The sequence below is a fragment of the Panthera tigris genome, chromosome X, assembly GCF_018350195.1.
Source record: "Panthera tigris isolate Pti1 chromosome X, P.tigris_Pti1_mat1.1, whole genome shotgun sequence".
Classification (NCBI taxonomy): domain Eukaryota; kingdom Metazoa; phylum Chordata; class Mammalia; order Carnivora; family Felidae; genus Panthera; species Panthera tigris.
In genome coordinates this window covers 38,531,851-38,544,484 of record NC_056677.1, presented here as the reverse complement: position 1 = coordinate 38,544,484, position 12,634 = coordinate 38,531,851, and the positions used below count along the sequence as shown (strand labels likewise).

Genomic DNA, 12,634 nt, shown 5'->3' with positions numbered 1-12,634 from the left:
AGTCGGTTAAGCGTCCGGCTTCGGCTCAGGTCATGATCTCCGGGTTGGTGAGTTTGAGCCCCACGTCGGGTTCGCTGCTGTCAGCGTGGAGCCCATTTAGGATCCTCTGTCCCTCCTTTCTGTCCCGCTACCCCCCACCCAACTCTTGTGTGCTCTCTCTCTCAAAAGTGAATAGACATGGAAAAAAAAAAAAACAAACTGATTTCCACTAGTGACTTGTTTCACCCTTCAACATAATACTTTATATATTTTTTATACTGTAGGATAATCTAATCAAATGTAATCGCAAAATATTACATTCATATGTCATTCATTCACGTTGGGCATATAGTCCATCTAAGTACTGCATCCCATAAAGCAGAGGAGGGATGGTGGTAAGGTTGCCAGATAAAATACAAGATGCTTAATTAAATTTGAATTTCAGATAAGCAATAAAGTTTTTAGTGTGTCCCAAATATTGCCTGGGACCTACCTGTACTAAAATTACTCACTGTTTATCTAGAATTCCTATTTAATTAGGCATCCTATATTTCAGTGTGCTGACTAAATCTGGCGACCCCAGAGGGTAGACCTTGGGGAAGGGGTTGCCATTGAATGGAACAGAATAGAATTTAAGAGTGGAGGTAAGTCATTGACCTGTGAAGACAGGTGTTTGGTGCATGGGGGCTGCTCAATAAATACCTGTTGAAGAAACAAAGGAGAGGAGGGAGGAAAGATAAAAGGAAAGGGCAAGTGGTAGACAATGTCCATAACAGAACGCAGGCATCAGAAATGGCACCAGATACTTTGAGGGCTCGGAAGAGGAAACGCCAGTATCCACTAGAGAAGACATTTGAGTGGTACCTCACAAGTTTCTCCAGATAAAGATGAAAGATGAAGGTATATTTATTAGCCAAAAGGGACAGCATGAGATCAAGAGGTGGGAAAGTGGTAGGGGTGGAGTTGGGAAGGTACTTGGGAGCCGATCCTGGGGTGTGTAAGGAAAACTAGGAAAGGAGGCAATGATATAAGGGGACATTAGAGCACCTGTCATGCTAGCGTTTGGGGCTCATTTGGTGGCTAGGGGGGACATGCATAGGATCATTTTTTTTTTTAAAGTTTATTTTATTTTGAGGGAGAGAGAGCGAGCAGGGGAGGGGCAGAGAAAGAGGGAGCATCTCAGGCAGGCTCCACGCTGTCAGCACAGAGCCTGATGCAGGGCTCGAACTCACGAGCTGTGAGATCATGACCTGATCCGAAGTCGGACGCTTAGCCGACTGATCCACCCGGGCACCCCCTGGAGTTTTCCATTTTGTATTCTTTTGCTACAAGACAGGTGTCAGACTATCTGTATATTAAAAAAAAAAAAAAAAGTCATTCTTATAACACCAAAACGCTAAAGAAGGACATTTTGTAAAAATCAAAATGGAACAGTCATTTTAGCGGAGGAATAATCGTGAACATAAGAGAAGATACTCTGTTGTGTCTGAGCACACTGAAGGGTCTTAACATTTTTAGGATACAAACTTAGTTGACACAGCGACAGGTGGCAATTCCGGTATGAATATTCATTCACCTAAGAAATCCCTGTCTCTAGACTCAGATGTATCCTAGGTGTGCGGTGTTACTAAAATGAACTAAACATACCGAAAGTTTAGAGGTAAGAGGTGGTAGTCTCAATTCTGGAAGGTGAATGTCTAAAAACTAAATTTAGTGGTATGACCAAAGATCTAAAGCAAGTCCCAAGGGGGTGAAATGAAAATGCGTTAAACATAAATGGATATGTCATCATTTTGATCTAAACCACAGGGAAATGTTGGAAAGTTAAAGCTTGCAGAGCATAATCAGATAGCCAGGGTCTTTAAAAAGGAAGAGAGAGAGAAAATATGACGATCGGGAGGAGCTTAAAAGCAGGCACCCAATGCGCGGACATCTGCCCAAATTGTCTTTATGGGGCAGTCAAGAAGGCAAACGTTTAAAAATGTAAAGGGTAGAGGTGGTCCTTCCGTTCTTGTTTTTCCAGTTTTAGAGCATTATTTTTTACTTATATACTTTGATCTCATGGTTCATGTGAAATTTCTATTTCTTGTTCTGGAATGCCATCCTGCCCATTTCTTTGGCATTCCAGAACAGATTCTTGCTGGTGGGGTTTCTGCCGTTTACCATGGAGGACTGTAAACACACACAGAATACCAAGAAATAGAAATTTCGATCCCCGAACGACACAGTTGAGGGATACCACGAATATATTATTGAAAGCTCTCAGGTGCAACTGTCCATTTCAAATGGCCCACATACTTGTTTTCTAATTAGTGTGGAATTGTGACTTTGGATTTTAAAACTATTTATTTATTTACTTACCTTGAGAGAGAAGCAGAGCGAGTGAGCAAGCAGGAGAGGGGCAGAGGGGGAGGGAGGCAGAGAATCCCAAGCAGGCTACGCGCTGTCAGTGCAGAGCCCGACACGGGAGCTCGAACACAGGAACCATGAGATCACGACCTCAGCCGAAACCAAGAGTCGGAGGCTCAACCGACTGAGCCACCCAGGCGCCGCGTGGCTTTGGATTTCTTGTTATTGAAAAGTTTCCTATTTAGTGTTAGGCCTGCCTTTTCTTTCCAACCCACGAATGGTCAAGGCTTTTCTTTGTTACCTCAAAGAGCTTCTCTAGCCTCTTGGGCATGCCCTGTGGAGGAGAGGTGGGAGCACAGATAAGGAAATGTGGGAGTCTGGGAGGGTATGGGGTCAGCTAATGCAGGGGTGGTTCCCCCCACCCAGAGGGGGGCGTTGGTGCAGCAGGCAAGTGGGCTCTGCTCAGAAAATTGCTTTTGGGGAATTAAGAGAGGCCGTTCTTTTGGAAGAGCGACTCTATCTTGTCGCTCTCCTCTTCTGGCAGCCGGCAGCAATTCTCCCAGTTTCTATCCCGTTTCGTTGTTGTTTTCAGTTGATGTGTGTGTTCTGAGAGAGAGCGAGAGCACTCGTGCGCCCACGTGGGAGTTGGGGAGGTTGCGGAGAGAGAGAATCCCAGGCACCCTCTTCGTGGTCAGCGCGGAACCCGATGTGGGGCTGGAACTCACAAACCGCAAGATCCTGACCTGAGCTGACATCAAGAGGTGGATGCTTAACCGATTGAGCCACCCAGGCGCCCCCCCCCATCCTGTTTTGCCTAGAATACTCCCTCCTCTCCTTCACTTACGTAATCTGTGGCTAGTGTTCAGTGAGATGTGGCTGAGCGCAAACCATGGAAAGGGCTGGTATCTCCTTAGAGCTTGGAACCCCAGCTTTCAAGATCTTTTTCTGCCATTTGTTAGGGTGTGACCCTCGGGCATGTCACTTGGCCGCGTGGAACCTTGACTTTCTTATCCATACGCTGGATTCTTCTGTCTCGTGCATTATCAGCCTCGTGGGACCAGTGAAGATTAAATGAGAAAATGTATATGAAGGCATATGCTAGGGCCATGATGTTGATTCTGATTATTACTATTTAAAAGCTCTGGGGCGCCTGGGTGGCTCAGTCGGTTGAGCGTCCGACTTCATCTCAGGTCACTATCTCGCGGTCCGTGAGTTCGAGCCCCGCGTCAGGCTCTGGGCTGATGGCTCAGAGCCTGGAGCCTGCTTCCATTCTGTGTCTCCCTCTCTCTCTGCCCCTCCCCCGTCCATGCTCTGTCTCTCTCTGTCTCAAAAATAAATAAAACGTTAAAAAAAAAAAAAAAAAGCTCTGTAGGTGGGCTGGTTCTTTCCACCTAGAGAAATAGAGCATTCCTATTCGAAGTCTTACCGAACAGAAATCAGCATAACCTGCTTATTTGAATTTTTATAATGAAGTCCAAATGCAAGATAGATGGAATTTCTGAAGGAGCTCCTGGCCACTGAATAAATTTTATATATCTTAAAAAATGTCACAATATAAGTATTTTTAAAGCGATATATGATGGTTTCTGAAAATACCTGAAATGCCCATGCTTTTATAGATGTTTCAGTATGCAATTTGTTCTCACTGTCTGATCTTGAATGATCAAATAATTTGCATACTGTTTTCAGTGGCATGAATTAAAGGCTAATTGAAGTATAATTTTTTGCAGTAAAATTATATCATCTTTTATGTAGTACATTTAAAGATATTCTGGGCCAGTTCTAATTTTATAGTTTTATTATTTTAATTTAATGTACCAAGTAATTAAAAATTGCTACAAAGAAAAGAAGATGAAAATCATTTTAGTTAATTTCCCCTTACCAGTGTGAAAAGATGATTAGTAGAATAATGGAACAGAGCTTGACACAGTTCCTGGCACATAAAGATATTCATGAAACGTTCCATAGTGAATAGGAATGAATAATTTCCGAGTACTTCTAGACTTTGGGAAAAGGTGCTGTTCTCAGTGCTATAGAAAATGCGAAGAAGCTTGCTTGACATCTTTATACTAAAATACTTCCTTCCCTACAGAGGTCACCCAAGCCGCTTTTACTTCAACCGTCAGACCCTCAGCTTGCTCTGCTCACCTCTTTCTCTCTTTAAGCTCGTGGGGTAGATTCTCAGGCCAAAGTCAGTCACAGATGTTGAGAGACCGTTCTCCACGGTATCTCGCATTTTGGTGGATCTCACGAGCAGAGACGCTGCCTGCTCTTTGTTCTGGACTCTCTTCCAGGATGTTTACATGGCAGACAGCTTTGGAAGGCAAAGGTAGTCTCTCCCTCTGGAGCAAAGGGCGGGTCTGCTCGCGGCCTTGGAAGATAGAGTGGTGTGTCCTTCCAGAACATGCTTACCGCCCAGTCTAATACAGGTGGTATCTCCCTGTGATGCTTATTGTCTGTTATAAAAAGATTTAGGTTCTCTAAGCTTAGGGTTTCCTCTCCTGTCATGTAACCCCCTGCGTGGGCAGGAGTTACGGGGTCCTTGTTGTGTCATCCTGTGGGAAGCGAGGCTCAGGAAGCGAACCCTTTTACCGCCAGTGGCTAACCACCATTTTGGGCATACTTGGGTACCCTGGGTCTATACTCTCAAGAGGAGGAGCGAATGGGCTAATCATAGGGTTAGAAGTAAAAGACGGGATGTGATCCAGAACCTTTGGCCCAGAGCACCGTCTACAACTACAAAGCCTCTGATAACCATCACTTTGTAGGGGTGGTTGGGAGGAGGTGAACAGAGGCTATCAAACATGGAGGGAGGAGAGGTTGGTAGAGGAAAGAAGATTCCATGAAGCTTGTAGAAGCTGTGAATCATGGTGTTGGCACCTACCATATTGAAGCTTACTAGTCTGCCTTCCCTAGTCTTTATGGTTTATTAAAGTGCTTCCCCGGTACCAGTTAGGCAACTCTAATAGCATGCAAGGCTGGTAAGTGACTGTGGACCTCAAAAGTTTCAGCTCCCTCAGGTGCTGTCAGAGTTTGAACATACTCCAAGAACCAGCCCTTTGCCCACTTCCCTGTTCTGGGAAAGCATCCAGGGTCGTCACGGAGACGTGCTGTGACCTCTTCCTTGTTAGCCATCCGATGAAACGGTTGTACTTTGTTCCACACCATAGGGACTTCTATCCGGCGTCATCGGATTTCTCTCCCACCTCCTGATGAAGATCAGTTTTATACTATGTATCATTTCAATATCAACACAGACGTTGTCTTTTATGGCCGGAGATTCAAGATTTATGATGCTGATACGTTCACAAAAAACTTTTTGAAGAAAATAGGAGTCAAATTAAACCCCCCAGGACGGTGTCCGGAAGATCCTTACATGAAGATACGGAGAGAGGTAAGAGATTGATAACATCCGTGAGTTCTTGTCTTCAGAATGAGAATCCATAAAGGGGACTCAGTCGAGGATATCTGTGTTCCGGATGCAGATGTGAAAGCACTTTTGGGGTCATGGTCACTGGAGTTATCCTGTTCTCCTTGAGGCCAGAAGGAACTCTGGGTATTGAGCTCAGTGCAGGAAAGTCTTCTCTCACCACCCCCACCCTCGCTTCTCTCCACAGAGAGTCTCCGTTCCCGGTGGTAGGAGTCCAGTGAGGCAATTTCCAAGAGCCCATGATTGGCTTTGTGGTCACTGACAGTATAAGAGTTAGGTCCACTCTTATCCGGCTTACCTTTTCCCATCTTGGTTGCCTACCTCCGGGAACGTTTTTGCTTCTTTACTATTGATTAACTGCACCAAACCTTGGGCATACCATTTTCCTTCTTCCTCAGGACTCCCAGCTCTGCGAATGGTGGCATCAGATGTGTTCTAGAGGAGTGGGAAGGGCCATGACCCTGATGTACCCCATTATAAAAGCATGTTGGTCTTCAAAGTCTGATCGCAGTTAGTACAGGGAGGAAAGAACCCAGTGTTCGTAGTATTGTTGTCTTTCTAAAGTTGTCTTTTTTTTTTTTTTAATGATCCCTTGGCCTAAATTTCTTCTTCTTCTTCCTCTTCCTCTTCCTCTTCCTCTTCCTCTTCTCCTTCTCCTCCTTCTCCTCCTCCTTTTCCTTCTTCTCCTCCTTTTCCTTTTTCTCCTCCTTCTCCTTCTCCTTCTTCATTATTATTATTATTATTATATTATTTTTTTTTAATTTTTTTTTTTTACAGAAGAATCAGAACACCCAAAAGGGCAAGTGTCAGGTGGAAGGTCAGATACCTGGGCTTCAACTCAAGTCTTGTGCTTCTTAACCCAGAATTTGATTATGGTCATTTTCTTTCTTTCTTTTTCTTTTTTTTAAATTGAAGTAGGATTAGACAGAGTAAAGTACACCGAAATGAAGTGTACCATGGGATGAGTCTTAACAAATGCTACACCCATGTAACCCGCACCCAAATCAAGACCCGGAACACATCCCTCCTCCCGGCAAGTTCCCTCATGACGTTTTCCAGTCAGCCACTCTTCCCGCCCAGGAACGGATAACCGCACTTCTCCTTTCTGTCCCTGTAGATGCGTTTAATCTCGTTTTTCTTGTTTCTCAAATTTGTAATCAATTTCCCTGCCGAAAGATAGCGTGGAATTTAGAATAAAACTCGCCTTTGGTTCTGCTCTAGTCTCTTGCTGAAAGCCGCACGTAGGATCAGTCATCTGTTCCCGCCCCCTAGCCCCGGCAGAATTATTCTTTAACGTTCCTGTAGGCACGCAACCCTCCTGAGATATGCATATTGTCGATCCTGGAATATTTAAGGAGAAGTCCCCGTGGCATTATACCTGTGTTTGTTGGTATACAAGCAGATTTAAAGTTTGGGTTTATTTTTATTTTTTTCCAAACACCCTGGGCGCAAGAGCCTAGAACTAGATGAAGCCTTTACAACGAGGAGAACCTAAAAGGACCGGATCCACATGAGTTCCCACCCTTTGCATATGGCTGCGCTCATTCCCGAACAGTCGGTATTATATGATAGTGCTTAGGAATGATGATGCGTTGTATTAAATGCAGAGAGCACTGTGCCGCTCCATAGGTTTATGAAGAAAAAAAAAAAATCTTCTGTGCCGGGAATCGAGAATAAATACCAAGAACAGCCAAGAAGGGTTTTAAAGAATTTCCTTAGGTCGGGGAAAATGATTTTAGCATTTATTCCCTCAGGGAGAAAGCTCTTCCATAAATATAGAAATCTGTGGAAAATTAGGAGTTTAATAAGAGGCTTTTATGTTGATTTTAATGCGTTTACTTCTCCAGTTGTTGGCTGCCTTCAGATACGAAGTTAAAATTAAGCAATTTAACTTAAGCCGGAAAGAGCCCCGATGGTATATAATCAATAATGCGTTTCTTAAAGGCCTTATGACGCCAAAGAAACCACTTTTCAATTGATGAAAGTAGAGGTCCCGTAGTTTTGGGTAAAGATCCAGGGCAAAGAAGAAGGCTAGGAGCCTCTGGAAGGCCATCACGTCTCCCCCAATTCTGCTGTAAGTCTGCACATAAACTGCACTGGACGGAGAGCACGTTTTGAGAAATTACAAATGTGATTACATAACCCGATATGGGACTGCCTCTCTCCTGCCAGTGAGCACTTCCTTTATAACCGTCCTGTTTAGCTGCATCAGGTAGAATGGGGGAAGTTTTGCTCCGAGACAGGGCTGAGGACCTACAAGTCTAGAAAAGTCACACCAAGAAGACTGCGGCGGTTCTCCATTGGCTCTGCTCCTGTTTCCATAGCCTTCCAGAGCCTCGATATCTAAAGCTTTGGAGCAAAATAAAACTATGACTTGTTTCTTCCCTTGACTTTTACAAAAATCTTTGGATGCATTAGAAGGATCTACAGATACAGATTCTCAGCGAAAAGGCCCAACTGGTGTCTTTGGGGGGTTGAGACATAATTACCATAGGCTCAGATGTATATAAATCTTAGGCGTACAGATCAACAAAGTTTTGAAAAACGTATACGACTTAGTAAGTGACACAGAAATCAAGACACGGAATATTTCCATCGCCCCCAGAAACTTCCCTTCTCCCCCTTTCTGGTCATTCCCCTACCCAGAGGCAATTACTGTTCTAACTTCTGTCACCACACATTAGTTTTGTGTGTTCTTAAAAATTTGAAGTCTTTGTGGGGTACCTGGGTAGCCCAGTTGGCTTGGCGTCTGACTCTTGATTTCCGCTCAGGTCATGATCTCATGGTCTGTGAGTTCGAGCTTCGTGTTGGGCTCTGTGCTCACAGCGTGGAGCCTGCTTGGGTTTCTCTGTCTCCCTCTCTGCTCCTCCTCCCTTACTCTCTCTCAAAAATAAACATTAAAAAAAAAGGAATTTTAACTCTTTGAGAAAAACCAGTTTTCAAAAACAGTATCAAACTATAGTGTACTAAAATACTGTTTAATATTAAAAGCTTCCTACTACTTGATTGTATTTTTTTTATGTTTACTTATTTTTGAGAGAGAGCGAGACAGAGTGTGAGTAGGGGGAAGGGCAGAGAGAGAGGGAGACACAGAATCCGAAGCAGGTTCCAGGCTCTGAGCTGTCAGCACAGAGCCTGACGCGGGGCTCGAACTCTCGGACCGCAAGATCATGACCTGAGCTGAAGTCGGCCGCCGAACCGAGTGAGCCACCCAGGCGCCCCTGGATTGTATTTTTAAGGCAAAAACTAGCTGTCGGTGTATATACACGTATGTCATAAGTCCTTTGAAATTTTTAAAAATATCCCGGAATAGTCTATGGGAAAGATCTCTTCATGTGCTTTGATTGCGTGTATCCCAGAAGTGATTATGCAAAACCACTCTTACTGACCTTTTTTCCCCATTTTTCAGACGCTAGACCGCATGGAGCCCTTACGTCCCTATGAGTCCTATGACACCCTGAAACAGTTTCTTGAGTATAATAGGAAGGTTTTACGTTTTTTCTGCCTGTGGGACGACTCAGCCTCGATGTTCGGGGACCGTCGAGAACTCATTCTGCATTACTTTCTGTGCGACGATACCATCGAAATCAAAGAAGTGATGCCACCCTGCTCAGGCCGGGATGCCACATCGTTGTTCCTCCGGAGGAAAAAGCTACCCAAGGTGAGCCGCAGACACGGAACCACTTTCTGAGTTTTTCTTGCGGGCCAAAAGACTCACCATTCACTGTCTGGAATGTTGTGAGTTATGACTATGCAATGACCACAGTTACCAAGTGTTAGTACGGGTGTTTGGAAAACTTTCATTTTGTGCTCTCTGTGTTAAAATACATGTGTGAGGGGCACCTGGGTGGCTCAGTCGGTTAAGTGTCTGACTCTTGGTTTTGCCTCGGGTTGTGATCTCACGGTTCACGAGTTCGAGCCCCGCATCGGACTGTGTGCTGACAGCTCAGAGTCCGGAGCCTGCTTCGGATTCTGTGACTCACTCACTCTCTCTCTCTCTCAAAATAAATAAATAAAAACTTAAAAAAATACATACATCTATGAAAGTAATATAGAGCATATAACAAATTGAAGTTGGAATTTTCTGGGTTGAATTCAGGCAAGTAAACAGAAAAAGAAGTCAAATGCGAGAGGAAGTACATATTCAGCATTGAGTTCGTAATCAGTTTTCGGAAAGTAAGTGACTCTCTAGTTAGAAGAATTGCTCATGCCCTTGGATGGGGCATTGGCCTCTGGCCTCCGTAGCCTACTGAGGAATTGCACGGTTTTGGTCTAAGCTCTGAGTGTGCAAACACACACGCACACGTGCACACCCCCCCCCCCCCCCAACGACAAGCATATGCCCAGGACTGATTCTTAGGAAAGTAGCCACGAGTCACCAACTAGCCACTGGCTAACATCAATGACAGCTTTTGCATTTTAGTTACTATTAAAAGAGAGTTGTTGGACTGATTCCTACACATTTATGGCCATTTGAGAGCTAAGTAACTTGGGGGCAGAAGAAACAACAGAGAGACAGAGGACCTGGGTTAGAATTGTGGCTCTGCCCCTTAAAAGCTGTGTGACCTTCGGCGAGTCACTTAACCTCTCTGAGTGTATTTTTCTATCTCTGAAACGCTGTTCACAAGGCCTCCCTTTGAAAGTAACTGTAAAAGCTGAATGGGATGGGGGCACCTGGGTGGCTCAGTCGGTTAAGCCTCCGACTTTGGCTCAGGTAGCCTGGGAAGCCTGTTTTTAGAATGGCTTTGACCAGTAGACTAATTATAAAAAATAATAATGACGTACTGGACATTTGCGGTATGTCTTGACATTCGTTGCTTCCTTTATTCATTCATTCAGCAAATATTTATTGTCAACTGTGTGCCAGCTCTGGGGGTTCCAGTGAGAAAGAAATGGATTAAGTCTTGCTTCATGGAACTTCCATTCTCCTGGCGGAGAGAGAAGAAAAGCAGTAAGCAGTCCTTCGACACTCAGGCATCCTTTGAGAGAGCAAGGAATCAGTACTATTACTGCAGTTTGACGACAAAACTGAAGTTCTCGGGGTGGCGGAGGTCGGGGGGTGCCCGGGTGGCTCAGTCGGGTAAGCGTCCGACTTCGGCTCAGGTCACGATCTCACAGTTCATGAGTTCGAGCCCCGCGTCGGGCTCTGCGCTGACAGCTCAGAGCCTGGAGCCTGCTTCGGATCCTGTGTCTCCCTCTCTCTCTGCCCCTCCCCCCCCCCCCCCCCCCCCCCCCCCCCGTGCTCTGTCTCTCTCTCTCTCAAAAATAAAAATAAACATTTTTTAAAAAAAAACCAAACAACAACCGAAGTTCCCAGAAGGTAAATACCTGGCTCCAAGTCCTGTAGCTAGTAAGTGGCAAAGAGAAAATGCTCCAAAGGTACTGTTTCTCTATGTTGCTTGGCTGACTCACCGCCCCCCCCCCCCCCGCCCCACGTCATAAATTCGCACATTTGAACTTGTGTTTTATGTCACACCTATCAGGGATGATTCAGATTCCTCCTCTGTATGTGATAAACAGGTCACTTTCCATTCAGTGAAGTTGGTTAAGACCTTTCCTGCAGCTCACGCAACCGCTGGGACCACGTCTGGTGTGTGGAGTGGAGCAGTACCCTGGCTTGCTCCGGGCCACGGTTTCCGGTAGAGGCCGCCTGCACTCTGGGGTTCTTGCCACCTCTCCACGCGGTCCCTCTCGGCTGGCTAGTGCTTCCTGAGCTCAGGGTTGGGCAGGGTGCTAAGCTGAGTGATGTGGGCAGGGCATGGTTTCTTCCTCAGGGCGTTTCTCGTAGTTTCCAGAAGAGGAAAAAAGATGGCTGCCAGTGAGGCATTCAGAGAAACCACACGGAGCGGTCTAGCCCTGTGGTCGGTGCTATGGAGGTGTGGACTGGGGACAGGCTAGGAGGACGGGAAGGGTCAGGGGAAAAGACAGCCCTTTAGCACGGCCTTGAAGGATGGGTGTGGAAGTAGAGGGAGAGGTGGATGGAGTATGAGGGCAGAGGAGAACCGTATTTGGGGGAGGAAAACTAAGTTTCCCTCTACCCTTCTAGGCTGAGACCACCCCTCCCCTCCCCGGTAATGACAGACAGATTAACAGGAGAAAACCCAGCAAATGTTGAATAACACGTATACCTCCCGTAGTCATGAGAGAGACTTAGGAAAATGGAGGAACTTCCTGAAATGGCCCAAGCCACCACCTTAAATACCATCTCCAGCTACTGGGGGGTCAAGTGGCCAGGTGGGAGGGAAGCCGGTGATAGGGGGTCACCAAGGAAAGCACAGTGAACAAGAGTGCGCTGGCTAATGCAGATTTAAGTCGTCTTCCCCGCTGGTCAGAGGTTTTAGAGATGTTCAGCCTGCCTTCTCTTCCTGGTACACAGAGGGAGACATTCTTACAAATGGAGATTTCCTTTATAGATGTAAATGCTTTCTACAAAAGGGAAACTTGAGAGGGGCGCCTGGGTGGCTCAGTGGGCTAAACAAAAGGGAACCTTGTACCCAGCTCCTCCTGCCTCTGCTGTTTTCTTCAGAATAACCAGCTCAAAATAGTCCATACGCCCGAGAGGCGTGTTTGGGGCAGTGTGTTTTGGTCCCCTTCTCATACGATGCGTATTTCCGGCTTGGGCCCCTCACCACGACCATCTTCTGTGTTCAGTAAGCCACCTACCCGTACCTCGTTTGGATTTTCTCTTCCAGTATGGCCCACCTGGAGTCTATCAGCCAGGTCAGATAACAGATCGAGCAGTTCTTAACGTGTATCGTGGCTTGACAGGGAGACCAGCAGACGGCTACCTGTTGGATAAATACAAGGTGAGGGACCTCACGTTTCATTGCTGTTTCCGGTGTGACCTTCCTGGAACCTGAGATACGGGGTGCGTCA

The 12,634-nt window shown here is 45.8% G+C and overlaps 1 protein-coding gene across 1 annotated transcript in view; it reads left to right on the top strand.

The window, feature by feature from the left end:
• EFHC2 (EF-hand domain containing 2) overlaps positions 1 to 12,634 on the top strand; it is a 198,046-nt gene that overhangs the window by 82,925 nt on the left and 102,487 nt on the right. Inside the window, exons 4-6 of the mRNA XM_007081628.3 lie at positions 5,499 to 5,722; positions 9,168 to 9,419; positions 12,451 to 12,564. Of these exons, the coding sequence (XP_007081690.2) occupies positions 5,499 to 5,722; positions 9,168 to 9,419; positions 12,451 to 12,564 (590 nt within the window). The remainder of the gene's footprint in view (positions 1 to 5,498; positions 5,723 to 9,167; positions 9,420 to 12,450; positions 12,565 to 12,634) is intronic.